A 19,055-nucleotide genomic window follows, 5' to 3' on the forward strand; every position below is an offset into this window, starting at 1 on the left:
GGAGTTAGAGCTCGTAGAAGGCTGTGGTTCATAAAGTAGGTTACACTAAAGAGCAGGCAGCTTCGCAAATTAGTACAATGAGGATGTAAAAATTTGTGGCCTGTTTTGAAGCTGACTTCGTTATGAAAGTTCTGCAATAATATCCCCCCCCCGTCAGTGTATAACATATATGATCAATTTCTACCTATTTATTTATTTATTTATTTATTTATTAGGTACACTTTCGTTACTCGAAGCGACCGTGAAGACGTGCTTGCCATATCAGATGTTCGTCAGCGGTTTAACATACGTGAACAACAAAACTCCATATCTATTACATCGGATGCATCTCAATATCCCTGACCTGAAATAGCAATTGAATCAGCATTACAACTAAAAGGCAGACATAAGGATGGAATATACGCAGCTCAATTAAAGCGAATTCATTTATTCACTGTTACTTAATCTACTGAGTTGCTTGTCGGCGCTGTATAAATGTGACGTTTTCTTAAAAATGTAACATTTCAACTATCACGCGCAAATTTTTCCGGATCCTCATTGTGTTGAAACGTACACCTACATTTTCAGGGCATTATCAGCTGCATGTATGGTGCATTAACGCCGCTGGTTCTTGTAGTTTTCTCGAGTACCACCTCATTTATTGTATCAATGGTGCTACCAGCCATGGAGTTTACCACGTCGTCACAGACGACGGGGCAGCTCTTTTTGGCCAAAGAGAAATTTACTTCGCGCCCATTAAGCGTAGAATATGCCGGCTCCGCGAAGATCGGAGTAAGAAGCCTCAGTGGCGGCTGTGGAAAGTTGGCTTATCCGAATTGGCGATTGATATTAGAAGATTGATTGATTTATTTTATTTCGCCTACACGACGCGAAATCGCACGTGCTTAACCAGCCTGGCGTTGCACGCTCGTCATGAAATGTAAAATAGCATTCTTCAAAACGTCGTTGGCTCCGTCGAAGTTTCCGTTTAAACCTTCTTTTTTTTTCCATTTAACAACGTTCAAAACCGCAGCACTTTAACAGACAGGCATTAGGCGTGCAATTCTGCAGAAACTGGGTTCGTCGGGGCGTTGGCTTCTGGTACTATGTCTCCTCTTTCTACCATACCATCTCCCTTCTGGGTTATTGCACGTGAGTATGAAAGTAACCGCAGCAGCTACTGCAATGGTTTGACAGGTGCGGGGGGGAAGGGGGGGGGGAGGGCTAACGTGCATTCACGGCCAGGGCGTTCCAGAAAGCATTGCGACAAGCACCACACAGCTCGATAGGGTCAATCACCCGCCTAGAGTCGCTCAACACAGCTGTAGCAGGAGCAGCATTCGTGGGAAAATGAAGGAAGCGGCAGAAACACGCTGGCTCCGTCTAAGCTGGATTTTAAACGCTCTTTAATTTTAACAGTGACCAAAACCGCAGGAATTTGGCAGATGTGCGTGAAGAATCTTTCAGCTGCGATGACACTTTGAAAGTTCAAAGGGGTCGTCACCACAGGTGTGCGTGTTTTTTAAATCTTTAAATGGTATCTGCTACAGTTGGGCTGCCATTAAGCCCAAAATTATTAATAGAAACATTTAATTTTTTTTTACTTTCCACATATATGGTATACAGATGTACATGTTCTTTAAATTCTTTAAATGGTATCAGTTACAGTTGGGCTGCAATTAAGCCAAAAATTATTAATAGAAACATCATTTTTTTTTTACTTTCCACAAATATGGTATACAGATGTGCGTGTTTTTTTAATTCTTTAAATGGTATCAGTTACAGTTGGGCTGCCATTAAGCCCAAAATTATTAATAGAAACATTTAATTTTTTTTTTACTTTCCACAAATATGGTATTCTTTTGTGAAAACGATTAAACGGAGAGAGTTCACATTTGGCTAAAGGATGGACAGTGGTACGCTACACAGAACTTGAACCATGTCGATTCATGTAGAAATAAAGGCAGAATTTTTTTTTGTTAAGTCATGCAAGAATTATTGCGACAGGGTTTTTATTTTTTTGTAAAGCAAATAAGGCATGCTTGAGGAAAATAATTATAGTTCCAGATTTGTACAAGGCACTAACTCAAATGTTCGCAAAATTAATTCACAGCTAACCAGCTTGGCGCTGTAGCCTCATCACGAAATCTGTAATGGTATTCTCGAAAAAGGCGTTGCTTACCGAAATCGATTTTTATGTTTTGCTCTTCATTTAACAACGTTCGTAACAGCCAGAATTTGGCAGCCGGACGTAGGGTGCGTGCAGAATACTTCAGAAATGCTAAAACCATTACGAAATTTTTATTTCGCCGGACACGCAAAGGAACGTATAAGCGGCGAGAATTTGGAGTGGCACCCTGTCGCGAGTGACGTCACGGCCAGGACGCCGCTCCCTCCGGCTAGCTCGGCTGCCGCGCGCGCTCGTTCTCTTCCTGTATGCTTGAGGTATGGGCGAATCGAGCCGTACTTATTGAAGGACAGTCGCCTTCTTTCTGCTGCCATGCATGAATCACAGTTCCTTCTTCTAAAGTTCGTGAGTCGAAAAAATTTGCGGCTTGGATATCGCAAGCTATGTAGTGTTGAAAGGGTTTACTGATATTGTAACGCATATATGCGCCATGTCCGTCCATAAATTTTGCGTAAAAAGAATGTCTGCAAATTCAAGACGCGAAGCTGTGTATAATGCTTCGCTAAACACTTATTCCCTGAGTACTTAGCTATGAGAGACATTGCATTTTACATGGAAGAAAGATCTTGGTATTCGGTGTCAACATGTTATCCGTGTTAGAAAGACACTGCCCAGCGAAGCTGTCATCATGATTTTTATTACTCTGGTGAATTGTTGTAGTCAAATATGGCCACTTTATTAATGCGTAAAAGAAAAAGTTAGGTGCGCATTTCGTATGAAAATTTGCAGCTACTTTCACCGCTCTCTGAAACAGGTCCCCATAACACGAATTGCTCATGGCGACTAACACGACGGCGCGTCATATATAGTATCTACATATATAGTTAATTCATAAATACCATAGTAACAATCATCCAAAAGAAAAGTTTCGTGGTTAAGATCGAGAGCCAATCAATTGCAAGCCATGAAGTGTTTCATGGTGGCCCTCAAAAGCCTTTATCGGCAATATGACACACCCCTCACGCAACGGAAGCAACCGGCTGTCGTTATGGCGAGGCACGGATTGTTCGCGAATCCCATCAGTTTACTACAAATTAGAGTTAAAACCATGAATCAGTTTTTTACAGCGCCAATTTCGATGCCTAAAGTATACTCGAGGTACCACAGCGCAGCTTGGGCTGCCTAGAAAAGCAAAATTCAAACACCTTCTGCCGCACCATGTCTCTATTCAGCGTCGTTTAATTATACAAACGTAGAACTATTCACTTCGTGAGTACATAAAAGAGAACTTCGCAAACCTTCATAAGGAAGACACCACAAGCCTGACATATGTCGCTTGATTTTTCACCCTCCACACACAAATATAGCTTCAATATATCCCATACTACTTATGAATGGTGCTTCGGCTTCTTTGTAGCTAGTTGTAGCCATACGGTCCAAAAGGCATATTTCACTAAAAAAATTCGGCCAAGCAGCCTGTGCCAGTTCGCCAAACAGATTCGTCATGTACATTCCTCAGGGGAGTTGAACGTGTATCATGGAAAAGGGAATATATATTGGTACATTCCTTTTCGTATCCTGCAAACAGCTGTAAACCTCAGTTAGCATTACTTGAAGTTACCGCCACTTAAGATAAACACGTGAAAAACCGCCTAATTTTTAGATGCAGTTAAAGAAGCTTGTGGTGATGGTAGAACCTGAACTGCAATGTTACTTAAGTCCTCCCGTTACTGCCGAGCGTACGTTTCTGTGAAGAGATGCAAAAATTCTAAATTATACCATGAATCACTCGTCGTGAGCAAACCTGTCTCAGCGGATTAAAATCAAGGTAACTCTTGTAGAATTCATATATAGCCAGCGTTTGTGCCACACTTGTGGCACCGCTCCAGGTATCGTATCATAACTGGATTCTTACAGGCTATGTTATTGCGGTTGTCGATCCGCGCGCTCTGCGCTCCTTCGGCTGGCACCGTAGCGCTGCCTTTGAGAATTGTATTGTCGTCTAAGAAATAAGCTCTTTGGATAAATTTTCGCAAACGAAGACGTCGTAAAAATATATTTCAGACGACTGCCATAAGTATACAAGCAGAGGGAACGAGAGCGAACAAACGAAAACACTGCAGAAGGCGCCCCGCCCGAACTGCAGCAGACAACAGGCGCTTGTCTGTGCCCTGACGTAACAAGCTCGCAACGGCCCTGTAGTTCGTTCTCGGGGCTAATAGCTAACCAGCCTAGGGCTGTTCACAGACGACGGGACAGCTCTTTTTGGCCCAAGAGAAATTTACTTCCCGCCCATTAAGCGTAGAACATGCCGGCTTCTCGTATATCGGAGTAAGAAGCATCAGTGGCGGCTGCGGAAATTTGGCTTATCCGAATTGGCGATTGATATTGGAAGATTGATTGATTTATTTTATTTTGCCTACACGACGCGAAATCGCACGTGCTCAACCAGCCTGGCGTTGCACGCTCGTCATGAAATGTAAAATAGCATTCTTCAAAAAGTCGTTGGCTCCGTCGAAGTTTCCGTTTAAACCTTCTTTTTTTTTTCCATTTAACAACGTTCGAAACCGCAGCACTTTAACAGACAGGCATTAGGCGTGCAATTCTGCAGAAACCGGGTTCATCTACTATGTCTCCCCTTTCTACCATACCATCTCCCTTCTGGGTTATTGCACGTGAGTATGAAAGTAACCGCAGCAGCTACTGCAATGGTTTGACAGGTGAGGGGGGGAAGGGGGGGGGGGGGAGGGCTAACGTGCATTCACGGCCAGGGCGTTCCAGAAAGCATTGTGACAACCACCACACAGCTCGATAGGGTCAATCACCCGCCTAGAGTCGCTCAACACAGCTGTAGCAGGTGCAGCATTCGTGGGAAAACAAAGGAAGAGGCAGAAACACGCTGGCTCCGTCTAAGCTGGATTTTAAACGCTCTTTAATTTTAACAGTGACCAAAACTGCAGGAATTTGGCAGATGTGCGTGAAGAATCTTTCAGGTGCGATGACACTTTGAAAGGTCAAAGGGGTCGTCACCACAGGTGTGCGTGTTTTTTAAATCTTTAAATGGTATCTGCTACAGTTGGGCTGCCATTAAGCCCAAAATTATTAATAGAAACATTTAATTTTTTTTTACTTTCCACAAATATGGTATTCTTTTGTGAAAACGATTAAACGGAGAGAGTTCACATTTGGCTAAAGGATGGACAGTGGTACGCTACACAGAACTTGAACTATGTCGATTCATGTAGAAATAAAGGCAGAACTTTTTTTTGTTAAGTCGTGCAAGAATCATTGCGACAGGGTTTTTATTTTTTGTAAAGCAAATAAGGCCTGCTTGAGGAAAATAATTATAGTTCCAGATTTGTACAAGGCACTAACTCATATGCTCACAAAATTAATTCACAGCTAACCAGCTTGGCGCTGTAGCCTCATCACGAAGTCTGTAATGGTATTCTCGAAAAAGGCGTTGCTCATCGAAGTGGACTTTTATGTTTTGCGCTTCATTTAACAACGCTCTTAACTGCCAGAATTTGGCAGCCGGACGCAGGGTGCGCGCAGAATATTTCAGAAACCAAGTTTCATTTCGCCGGACACGCAATGGAACCTACAGCTAAACAGCCCGGCGCAGCACCCTCGTCATGAGGTGCACAACAGTATTCTCGAAAAAGGCGTTGGTCATCAAAATCGTCTTTTATATGTTGCTTCTCACTTACCAACGCCCACATCTGCTGGAATGTAACAATCCAATGAATTAAATGGCCTTAAATGATGACGTACTCGTCATCACACGGTTCTCATTTCGATATTTCTATTGCTTTTCTCACCGACGCTATGCGGAAATCCACAACAGGGCATTGGGCAATACAACAAAATCGTCACAAACGTCACAAATCGTCACAAACAGAAATGTCCGCATAGGACATTTCGGTTGCTGAATCGCATCCAATTTATTCATGCGAGCGTCTCCTATACAGGCGTGGTCTAGATGTTGCCCTTACGCGAGAATACTTGCATCGAACAGCTCGGACTCAGCAGACTGTGACACATCTGATATATCTGCGATAGTGGAGTATATACATGTTGCCTGTACCAAGTAAAATCGAGAATGGCAGACATTGAGCTCTTCGTTGGAGCCACTTAATAACAAGGCCGTTGGGCGGGAATGTTTTAACATAGCAAGCTGGGCTATAGTTGGTAACTGAACATATTCAGCGAAACCTGGACGAAGGACAGAAGGAAGTAAACGATACGCGCGCAGTATCTGCGCTAGTATCGTGCACTTCCTTTTGTCCTTTCTTTTTTCTCTTCCCCTTCCCTCTGACTAGAGTATAGAGGCTAGAATATCGATATTACTTCAGGCTCATATTGGCGTTTTCTCAATAAATTCTCATCCATCCCCACTTTGTATCCTCCGTTATATTTGATGTATTTTAGAACAAAGCAATTGTCGTCGAAATCGTAGAAGTACTTTCCGTTCCTAGACGTGATAAGGTGACTTTCTACTTGATTTAAGCACGTTGGCAGGCTAGTGGTTTGGATTCGTGATACCAAATGCAAGCGCAGCTGGACGGGGATTTAGAAAAAAAGCACACAGTGTGTTTCTATCTCTGTTCGCGTCCGTTCGCGATTGCACATAGTGTCATGAAGCCTTTGTACTATATTTTACTTTGTAAATTCCTGCTTATCAGTTAGCGGAAAGAATAAGGGAAACCTGGGCTGGATGATTTGTTTGTTACACCAAGCCAATGAAACAAACAATAAAGACGGAAAAGAAATAGTATGAACTAATTGTCTTTTCGCGTAGCTCTTTCTACTCTTTTGGCTTTGGCGTGACTGCTGGCTGCCGGGTCTCTCAGTATCTCGGTGGATCTGGTCTTGCACAGTGGCTTGACGTGTCGCGCTGAGTGGGTCTTCTGCACTGACGACAGCGGCCTCTAAAACCAATTTTTTTTAACACGATGCTTTTTTTAAGCACTAAGGGAGAACAAAGCATCGGATCAACCACACTCATCGGATGGACACATTTAAATATATCTGCATGAGGATTTCGCGGAAACCTGGCTTGATCTCCAACACAGAAAAAAGGTTGCTGAAAGACGAATGACGAATATGGAGAAAAAAGTTATTTAAGAAATATTTTGCTTCTTACACTAGTACATAAAGGGACTGCATAAAAATATCGTAAGACACACGACAACGTGCCACTCTTCCCTTTCCACGGCAGGAGTATTCACAACAAAATAACCCGCCGGAGAGGAGGTACGCAGGGCGCGCCGCACACGGCTACAATAGGCCACACTGGTATAAAGTGCCAGCACGTTTAGCAGTCGAGTCAGTGAGGGTATGCTTCTTCTGTCATTTGTTTTTGCGTGCTTTGTGATTTCTTTGACCTGCGACTGACGGACCCAGTACATCGCCACTGACTTTCTACAAAGCATTGCAGGCCAGGTAAGCCACTGTTATAATCATTTGCAGTTTGTAAAATTAACAAATTTAGTATAAAATGATGAATATTAAAATTTAGCCCAGTTGTCCTGCAACACTTTGTTGCAAAGAAAGGTTATTCTCTGCAGACTGCTTTTGAGTTTCTCAGTTCTAATCCTTGGAAATTTGGTAAATAGATGCTGCCGCTGCCCGAATTTCGCTGCTCTGCTCTCGGTTTTTCCCATGATCAACTGCTTCGGCAGTCGAGTGCTTTTAGAGCGAAACTTTCTTTGTAGACCCTAACGGACTTTTTAGCTGCGGCTGAGTGCTCTTGTCCAGCCGAATAATCCACAAAAAAAAAGATGGATAACGTGTTTGATAGAGGACTTGAACCTAGGTTCACCAGCAATGCAGCGCGATGCTCCAAAAATAAAGGGACACTAAAGGCAAATATTAAGTTAAACTAAAGTGATAGATTACTTCTCGGGAATCTCTAAGGCGTCAATATTATTTCGAACAGAGCCTTAATAATCGAGAAATTGAGGTAAATGCAGGATACGATTACAGACTCCTCCGCGACATTCAAGTACTTGCCCGATGACGAAAGCACTCAGTTAAATTCTGTCATTAGTACTCAACCACTCGTTGCACAAATCAACCTTGTATTGCATTATAAGGCGAAATACGTGCAGTACATCGAGGTACAGGCAACGCCACGAATACGGTATGGAGCGAGCCATGCTTGGCCGGGTTCTTAAGTGTTCTCAGTAGCATGCATTCCTATGCAGCTACGCTCGACAGGCTTATTTTAATACATCAGCATCAGGAGTATCAAAGTGAAGTAAAGTGTAGGTGCGAAAGTGAGGGGAAGCGGATCACGTGGAAGAGGTAGAGAGGGGATGCACATGGATGGGAGTGCTTAGAAGGTCGCTTATATATATATATATACATACATATACATATATATATATATATATATATATATATATATATATATATATATATATATATATATATATATATATATATATACATATATATATGGGAAAGGGGAAACCAAGGCAAAATGTGGTAGGACTGACTGGGTCTTGGCTCCCTTGTGCTGTTTTAGTCAGGTTTACATAGTCAGGTGTTTATATATATATATATATATATATATATATATATATATATATATATATATATATATATATATATATATATAGCAATTTTCGCATTTAGAGTGCTTGTTTCTTTCTTATAGCTGTTCTTGCAATTTCGTTTGTTAGTGGTATAGCCAGTACATGCACAATAAAAGAGAATAATTAAATCAGGAACAAATAACTCAATAATAAATTTTGTCTTGGTTCTTTGGCTTGTGTGTTACTAGAATGGTATACTACTGTCATTCTGTTGGCATGTCTATACTGTATATCTGGTGTATATTAGTCTGTTGCCGATGCCACTGCTTCACTATCTGAGTAAAAATGCAGCCATTTGCTGCGACAGCTGTGGATACATTTACGGCTTTGGTATTCTGACGTGTTCATTTTTGCACTGGACAGTAGTCCTGCATCATTCTGTATTATTTTTCTTTCTGCAGCTTTCCTGGAGGCATGCACTGTGACACTGCTTTTTTTAGTAATAGTGCGCCACACGTGATTCTCGATCCTGTGATTTAAATATTTTTAGTGCAGTGCAAGTTTCTGCACGCCCTCGGTATCCTTATTCAGAAAATGGGTTACTTGTGCACTGTTACATTTATTTTTGCCTGTATTTGTAGTTTTCATACATGCTTTCTGTCCAGAGTTTAATAAACATTTGTTTTATTGATGAACACTAGTTACGTTACACCACACCATATAACAGTTCATATCCGCCACCAATCCAGATGCACACAATATCAGTAGAGCATTGGTTTGAGCTCGTTGGTAGGCTATTATTCAAAGAAATTTACGGCGCAAACCTGACGAGCCCCAAGAACACAATGTGTTCTTGGTCCCCGTTTTCTTTGCACGGTATTTTTTTAATTATGCTATTAGTATTCTATAAAGACTTCCATTTCCCGGAGGTAATAGGTGAACTGTTTTGTGACTCTGCTCATGACTGTGATAGAAACAAAATGTTAAAACAGCACAATCAATGTGGATACAAGGATGCGTCATTAAGTACCTGTGTACAATGCTGCCACGATAAGTTGCATTTTTCATGCCGACTGTAACAGACAGTAAAAGTGAAAAAGAAACACCCTTGCAGTGTTTGGGTAATTCTTGAAGTAAATACACCCTTGCTGGCTGTAAGTGGGTTGTTCTGATAGGAAAAACACCCCACATGCCAAAAATTAAAACACCCTAGGGTTATTTTCGCCATCGTAACACCCTTGTGGGGTGTTATGGGGAAAAGTTTTCACCCTTGAGGGTGTAAATTATTTTACTGTGTGCCTGTCAAGCGCGTCGGCTTTTATACGCGAATCATCGAAGGTTCCAGAGTAATTCGGTGGTGCCCACGTGTCTTCCCAAAAGTTCTACACAATTCGCGTCGCACACGCAAGCAGATTGCACAAGCTACCGTGACAACAGAACCATCGATAACATTAGAGAAACTTCAGATACATGGGGGCGCGTCCCGCGCAGCTCTATAACATTCGTTATAGAGCTCACCCATAAAAGAGAGGGAAGTCCACGTGGCAATATGTTTTGCTCTTATGGAATACATCGAATCTCGAGCGCCCGTGTAACACGTTGATCTGAAAAGTAAAGGTAAATCTTCATGGAACAAATAATTTACATAAACCCTAAGCTACGACTTTCGATTTCAGTTAAGCAAACTTGAGAAATCCAGCAATAAGTATACGGTATATTTGACATAGGATACAAGCGACCGCGGAAACGAACATTAGCGCTTTGATTCCTGGGCCACGTTGTGATAACGAAGTGGTGGCGTTTAGCGTGTTGTCCAGAAAGCACGTTAACAAAGGCGTTCCCGTTCGCAGGCATGTACTCAATATCTTAATCTTACACAGATAAATAAAAGAACAGGTAAGAGATAAACATATATTTCTTTGTTGAATAAGCTTAATGAAAGCTCTGTTGTGCAAATAAAAAAGCCTACAAGAACTGCGTAATTAGCGAATAAACATATTAAAATTGTATGTACCTAATCTCAGGCGTTCAAGGTCTTTGAAACCTCCAGCGAGGAACTGGCGGACATAGTCGGAAAGCAGAGCGCTGCCGACAGATCAGTGGACGCAATGCTGCTGTTGCGGCGATACGCCTTGGACACGATTCTCAAGGCCAGCTTCGGCATCGACATGGGCGTGCAGAAAGCCGAACCAGGTGGATTTTGGGACAAGCTCACCCTTAGAAGTTCCCGGCTGTTGGATTCACTCGGGCTGCAAGGAATCACACTAATAGCAAGTACGACAAAATGTTGTAGTATATATATTTATATATATATATATATATATATATATATATATATATATATATATATATATATATATATATATATATATATATATTAGCATATACAAACCCGCTATGAAAAATCACACACTTGTACGCTGCATTCACGAGTAGAGCATTCTCATCACGCCTGCAACTGAACTGCTTTTAATTCAGTGCCCAGAATTTAACTGTGTATAGCTACCGAAAATGGGTTTTGATGTTGCTCAAAAAAATTCCGATAATTCGTCGACTTGTATCTCCAACGACTACATCTGTGGTACTGCCTATATGAAACATTAAGTCGCTATACAAGTGTCAGAAAGTGACCTTTTGTATTGTTTTTGTAAATATAACCATTTTGATGGCACTTTCGTTATCGTGGTCTAGCCATCTCACGAAGCGGCTATCACCTAAATTAGCAGACACTAATTGCTTCAGACATTCTTGTTTTTCGTACGTTTTTAAAACAATCTTTTCAAAATAGAATGCCCCCAAAACTTTCTTTTGAATGCATTTGACTGTTTTCAAGAATCGTAGCAAATAAGTGACGTAGTAGTAAAAAAAAAATGAACCTTACATCTGTATACACATCACGCCGGATATCCTGCTTTGTGTTTTTCAGATTGTCTGCCAGAACTTCAGCCCCTTTTTGTGCGGCTGGCAACAGTTACTGCATGGTGCACGGATAAGTTCGTCGCTTTAGTCAAGGACCTGGTGGAACCAGTCATTGAACGGCGCCGGGAGAAGAACTCGGTGAGAACGCCCTTTATTTCATTGGATTCTTCGTCGGTTTATGTGGCTGAATGTTTGCCAGCGAATTAGAATGTTGGCTCCTCTGAAGCACGTAGTTCATATTGGGGGTGGTCGGCTTCACCCTAATATATTTGTGGGATAGCACTCAAAACGAAAGGCGAGCTAGCCTTTGCGATAGCAAATGAGTAGATAGCTATATGAAGTAAGCATAGTAGTTCCATAGGCCGCGTAATCTTGCAAACATTCGCTTACTATATAAATTAACAAGCGCGGTATGAGTTCCAACCGGCAATCATGAACACATTCCACTCGATGACCGCGAGCACTCGCTGTCGAAACGCTGGCTAGAGGAAGCGCGGCAGCAGCAGTGAGCGAAGTGATCTTTATGCTGTGTATCTCTTCCATGCCAACTGAGCGGCGAGGACGCAGCACGCACAAACGTACGAGCCGTCGCCGAGCCTCAAAGACATGGCACACGCGGCAGCGCAATGCAAAGTTGCTGCCAGAGTACAACACCGCCCCCTCTCTTTCCGGCAACATTGATGCCTTCAGGTAGCGTATGTGGGCTTACTGACCAGTTGCGTTCACCCAAAAAGATCACGTACTCATGACACCTGCGGCAGAAAATGGTGTTCCACATCCGCCGTCAAGGTTTGCGAGTGGTGGCGCTGGCCTACACTCACAACGTTACCTGTAGTAGTAAAAACATAAAATACCCAAGAAACTGCATGAGGAAACGGTGCCGCGGTAGCGCAATTGGTTATAGTATCACACGCGTAATTCGAAGACGGGATTGTTCCCAACCTGCGGGAAGTTGTTTTTTCATCCACTTTCGTTGCCATTAATTTATCATTTCCTTAATTCAATTAGTAAATACAAGTAATTTCCCCTACATTGTCCTTCGCATCTTTGTTTGTCCGCTTCTCGTGATACGAATTATAAAAATTGGGCCCTTCGGTTAACCCCCTTTCTTATCGTTCAAAATATATGAGAGTGTGACGTAGCTGTACAGAACAAAGGTAATGTTGTTTGCCGTCACTTGAAGCAAGTGAGACTACTGTTTGTATTTGGCCTACTTACATAATTACATATTATTATTCGATCAACTTCTCAAATATTGTATTCATAGCTAAAATTGGCAGAGAAAGTTGTACACACACACACGTACTCACGCATGCGCGTACGCACACGCCGACTGTAGTCGGACTTGCTCAAAGTGACAGCAAATAACATTGCCTTGATTCTATCTCCCTACGTGGCATTTACACATTTTAAAATTATGGCACAAGTTACCTGCGACCCATATATTCAAAAGCATGTAAATGCAGGGTATTTACAAGTTGGTTAAAATTTAGCAACTGATGATAGCTCAAAAATCGTCGTCGTCTTTTAAGCGCCAGACATACAGGTGTGTTGTGGCCATGAGGACAAGATCATGTCCGTCAGGGTTGAAATTACGGCTCCGTAGAATACCGTTATTGATGAAAAAGAATGCTGAGGAGAGACCAAAGAATCGAGGCGTCAGTAGGTCAACGTTGCAGGCACACAATAAGTGAATGGAGCGAAATGTCGCGGTGGTATATTCCTCGACGATGTGAGTGGAGACATATACAATATTATAAAGGGTGCCCCAGCTAACGTTAGCCAAGCTGTTCAACGAAAAATGAAAAACATTCAGAACACATGAAGCCAGACACGATACAAGATATGGACCTATGACGATCGAACACCGTATATCCTATAGTTATAACTTGTACCGTGATTTTCAACATCACATTTTTTTTGTTTAACTGCTTGGCTAACGTTAGCTGGGACACACGGTATATTGTGACTAGCATTAATTCTGATCAATGAGATTAACAGCTGAAGCTGTATACATTTTCACACACACAATTAATGCAGACTTACGTGATAAGATAATCGTGATGATATGCTTATTAGTAGAGAACGCCTTTTATAGTGTTATTAGCAGCTGCTCCGTGTAGGAAGTACTGAGTTTCCTGGAGGCGTAAAATTGCAAGTTATGCAATTTTACGCCTAATTGCAAGTTAGGCGTAAAATTGCAAGATGCAAGTTATCGTTAAAATGACCAACAGCTTGCAGGTTTAATGACCTCGTTACATCATCTGGGACAGTGCTTCTTTCCATGCAGTTGGTTAGCTCAAGGTGTTACGTATTCATTATATCTTGTGCCCATTGAGGGGTTATGCTTTTTCTACCGCCTTTAAGCGTTATGATGTTGGTATGTACGGAGGCAGCACATTATTACGATTTATTATCGACAGTATTACGTATCTAGGCACTTTTCTGAATAAGAAACTGAACACCTGTGTTGTCTCATTGTTTGTAAAAAACGCTTGATTAACAGTTATGTTCATAAAATGTGTGGTGTTCTTTCCACTTCGATCAGAAGCAGTTGAACGACTAAAATTTCTGCCCAAGATTGCAAAATAGGTATTTGCGTTGAGCAGTTCAAGTTAAGTATTGAAGGTGTACGTTCGGTGCAGCCATGAACTGGCTGACATAATACCCTCCAAATTAGCGCATGGATATCACGTTTTACTACAAGTGCCTAAATGATTAGTCATACATTTTACACTCATACTTGCCACTTCAGTTACTGCATAGTGTTCATGAGACAAACCATACAAAGCATATAGGAAGATAAAAGAGAACCTTAATAACTGAACTTCCTGCTGTATGCACAAAAAATGTACCGCGAAAATTGTGTATCAAACAGTGTCTTTCAGTAAAAAAAGATAATGACCTTCGTTTACCATTCATATATGTTAAGTTACACGCGCAGTATTTATTAAGTGTTAGGAACATTTCAATTTACCATGAACAGCACCAGTAAGAAGGATGGATTCTGTGAATGCTAACTAGTATTTATGTATTATTAACTAGTATTTTATGGATTATTAACTAGTACTTCATGGACACTCCAAGCGAATTGTTGCCGTTGTCAGCGCCGTGATGTTCCATACATAATTACGCATATGTATGCTATATGCGATGTCACGCTGTTTTACACGCGGTACATGCTGGCTATATTGCCACACCCTTTCATCACTAAAGTTGATAATACCAGGTCCTACGTTGTTGTGAAAATTATTCGTCCAAGTTCTGAGGAAAAAAATGTGATGAAAAAAACACCGATACTGCATACCTTTTTTCTTAAGTGTTAAGTGTTAAGACACGAATATGGCGACCCTTTTAGGGAGCTCTCGTGCACTCTGAGTCTAATGTTTAGGCAGCGGTTTGTCTGTTCGAGTTATTTGTGTTCACGTAAAAAAAAAAGGAATGAGGTATACAACATTCCATGTACACGTGACGAAGTTTGTGTTGTGTCTCGTGCTGCATTGAGCTTGTTTTGGCTTCCCTTTCCGGCGCACGCGCTTTTGAAGAGCTGGACAGATAGCACTTAGCTTGTTCTGAGTAGTTAAAACAACATCAACATTATATCGGGACGCCACGCTTTTTTTAGGCGATGCGGAAGCTCATGAATATACGGCACTACTGCATACCTGTTTCTGTTCTCAACCCTTTCATTTGGTGCGCGCTCCGCTCCCACCTTATGCCCTTGAGGCACTTCAAGCTGGCTGTTGTAATAAAAGCTTGAGGGTAACCTGCTTCACGAACTTTTCTGACCTGACCTTCCACGCTCTGTTTTATGAGATCTTGGCAAGATTTAGTCACCGCCGAGCGGACGCAGGAAAAAGCGATGTCAATCTTCACAAGTTTCGAATGACACGAACGAAAGCTTAGGAGGGCTTTAACAGAACGGGGCATGTATTTACAACACACAGGTGATCTCCCAATCACAAGTTGGAGGTCTAGAAACTGGATCCTTGTATCTTCAGGGGACTCAAACCAAAAGTTAAAACCCAGTCATTGCGCTTTGAATACACTGAGTACTTCTGCCACCTATTGGACTTAGCCAAACTAAACACAATGATCAGACGAAGCGCGAAGGCAGCCCTGGGCCTTCCGGACCACGCAGCCACCGCAAGGCTAGAGGCCTTAGGCATGCACAGCACGATCGAGGAGCTCTTAGACGTTCAGCACGCAGCCCAAGTCCGTAGTCTCTCGCTAACCCCGGCTGGCCGCACAGTCCTCCGGAAGCGCAGTCTCGAGGCTATCTCCGATGTTACAGAGTACATGACGATTCCGCGAAAGGTCGGGGGGCATATTTATGCCCCACCCCTACCCCGCAACATGGGCCCCGAGTTCCATCAGGGCCGTCGGCAGGCCTGTAGTGAAGCCATTTTTCGACGCTACGGCTCGCAAGATGGAGTGGTCTACACAGACTCAGACAGACATCCTCACGGCGACCTCATGACCGCGGTGGTAGCGGATCACAACGGAGGATTGATAGAACACACAACAATCACGGCTGGCCGAGTGGTGGAAGCAGAGGAAACCGCGATTGCCATGGCCATGCATGCGGAAGCGAATACCGTCATCAGCGACAGCAAGCAGGCCATCGGCAATTTCGTCCGCGGTAGAATTTCCAAACAGGCGTACCATGTCCTCACACCACGCCCCCTAAGCGGCTTGAAAACCCTCGTGTGGACGCCCGCTCACGTGGCTGTGTCCGGCAACGCGTCGGCTCACAGTTTGGCTCGAGATCTCGCGCGCCGAGCCTCGTTCGCGGATGCGGACGGCGTGAATGAGGAGGAGAGACACGAAAAACCCTGCGAGACTTATCATGACCTAGCCCATAGGTATCGCTTGAGGCTTCGCGTGCTTCCACCACCGGCCAAGCAACTCGATAAAACTCAAGCGGTCGCGCTTCGGTGGCTTCAGACAAACACATACCCACACGCAAAGTACATTAACAAAATCACAGAGGGGCAAGGAAAGGGACCAATGTAGGCTCTGTTCAGAAGCAGGAACACTCACACATATAATGTAGGAATGCACCTCGCTCCCGTTTTCTCATCCCCCCGTCAGCAGCGAGACTGACTGGACAGCCTGGCTCAGTTCCGGGGACGTCGATCGACAGCTTGAACTGGTGGACTGGGCGGAGAAGGCCAAGCAGGCCCAAGGCCTCACTTGAGCCCAATCCCTCAGCCCACGTCCCCCTTTACCCTTCCCCCTTTCAATAAAGTTTATCACCACCATCTACCACCTATTGCATGACGTTGATCCCATTAAGAAGGATTAGGTAGTCATCTACCTACCTCACCACCTTGTGAGGGAAACCACCCAGGTTCCTCCCTATGGCTCCGTCGACACTAGCCAAGAAAACCAAATCGAATGTGCAGTCTCACAAACTCGCCCAAATTTCAGCTCCTATAGACATATATCGCGTAGGACGTTTTCTGGTCACATTTTAGTTTTACAGTTAAAATAGTATGTATGTTTCTCTTTCCTTTCGTTACAAATAAAAAAAAATTAATCCAGCAGCTCCCGCCGTAGCGACTGAACAAGAACTTTCCTTTTTCGAATGACTTCCAACAACGCAGTAAGGACGGGTGTTCTGACAGTGATGATCAGAACAGGTGTGTGTGCATGCATGTTCTGACGTTCGGAATTATTAGAGAATTTTGTTGTTATTGCAGTCTGTATATATTCTTTGGTATGCTGCTTGGGAACTGAATTTTTTGTATTTCTTTAGCAATCGGTTTCAGTTATCAAATCTCAGAAGCTATTTCGACGCAGAACGAATACCAGGAAATAAGATATGCTACTCAGTGCCTTAACAAAATTCTGGCAAAGCGTATCGGTTCAGTGGGAATATTGGACAGTGGTACAAAGGATATGACGCAAGCATCCTGATCAGTAGAATTGAAAAGGATGGATGCGCACCGATAAGTTCATGCATGACAGCAGCACACTTCTAAGTTTAGTGCTTTTTAAGTTGTTAGACATATCGCAATTATTCTCCTTTCGCGACTTGATGCACGTGTACCTGGGATACGCTAGGCCACCCTGGATTTTATATTTATTTTCTTTCAGAACAAGGCATGTGACATCCTACAGGTTCTCCTCAAGAGTGAAGGCGTGAATGCTGCTACAGGTATGTCTTCTAAATCTATGTAAACCGAGACGTTTTGATTGCATGTGTGAGTTCTTTACCTTGTGTATACTATCTTTTATCCCTTAATTCCCCTTAATAGCCATGCTTTCAGTGTGCAGTATATATATCCATCTACAATTTTCGTTTCATGGCGAGAATAACTCAACCACATTTGGAACATTTCTGTAGGAACGTGACGGAGATGTATGTGGTAGCTGAGTAAGATAGAAAGTAACTAACGTCGCGCGTAACCTAGAAAAATAAGTATAATAATTTAGTAATTACTGTTTTTTTTCACAACACGACAAATTGTCTTAGCTCAAAATGTTCACAAGACTGCGACTTTCGTGGCGAAAAAGTTTGCTGCCTTGGCCACTTATATGTCATCTTCAGCGTTTATATTAAACTTACCATACCAAATAATTCCCTACAGGCAAACCTCGGCTAAACCACGATATCTTCGTGAATATGTCGCAAAATTACTAATGATGGTACCAAGATAAATATCGGGACTGATACAATTTATTGTAAATTGCCTTGTGAGGTTATCAGCAGCTTTTCACTTGCCGCGGTTGCTTAATGGCTGTGGTGTTAAGCTGCTAAGCACGAGGTGGCGGGATCGAATGCCGGCCACGGCGGCCACGTTTCGATGGGGGCGAAATCCGAAAATACCAGTGCAATCATATTTAGGTGCATGTTAAAGAACTGCGGGTGGCACAAATTTCCATAGTCACTCACTAAAGCGCGTCTCATAATCAGATCGTGGTTTTGGCACGTACAACATCATAATTTATTCGAGCCGCTTTTCGTACTTTCGCGCTGGCTATCTGACGATCAAGAAATGTTATAAGCAACCTAAACCACCGGGTATGGCGGGATAACATTTTTATTGCGATAGCAATTATATGGACACTTCAGGCGCATTTCTACCGTCGACGTCACCGCCGTGTTAGGCTCCGTGCGAGCCACCGAACGCGGCTCAACCACTGGCTCAACCTCGCGTGCACGAGCGAGGAAGTCTGGGTGGAAGCACACGTTCTCCTATCGCGCGCGAGGCACGGAGACGCGGCGAGGTGAGGTGCGGGGGTTCTCCTGCGGCTGCTGCTTATGGCCGCGGGCCTAACCTGCAAAGAGTTATGCGATGTTTGCAGATTGCACGTAGTGCCGGTGGCTTCGCATGCGCTGTGCTTTGGACGTTTCGTTCACGTTGAAGTGAGAGATGCACGAAGGTCAACTGGCTTGCTGCTGGTGCCGCGCTTACTCGCTCCGGCATTTTGACACCTTGTGTCCGTGGTCATCGGGTGAGATGTGTTCATGTTTGCTT

At 43.1% G+C, this 19,055-nt stretch overlaps 1 protein-coding gene across 1 annotated transcript in view; it reads left to right on the top strand.

Annotated features, from left to right (window-relative positions):
- Positions 1 to 19,055, top strand: part of LOC135907460 (cytochrome P450 3A24-like) — an 88,634-nt gene that overhangs the window by 57,245 nt on the left and 12,334 nt on the right. The window contains exons 4-6 of the mRNA XM_070536875.1: positions 10,674 to 10,923; positions 11,576 to 11,706; positions 17,671 to 17,731. Coding sequence (XP_070392976.1) covers positions 10,674 to 10,923; positions 11,576 to 11,706; positions 17,671 to 17,731 — 442 coding nt within the window. The remainder of the gene's footprint in view (positions 1 to 10,673; positions 10,924 to 11,575; positions 11,707 to 17,670; positions 17,732 to 19,055) is intronic.

This window comes from Dermacentor albipictus, chromosome 1 (assembly GCF_038994185.2).
Source record: "Dermacentor albipictus isolate Rhodes 1998 colony chromosome 1, USDA_Dalb.pri_finalv2, whole genome shotgun sequence".
NCBI lineage: Eukaryota > Metazoa > Arthropoda > Arachnida > Ixodida > Ixodidae > Dermacentor > Dermacentor albipictus.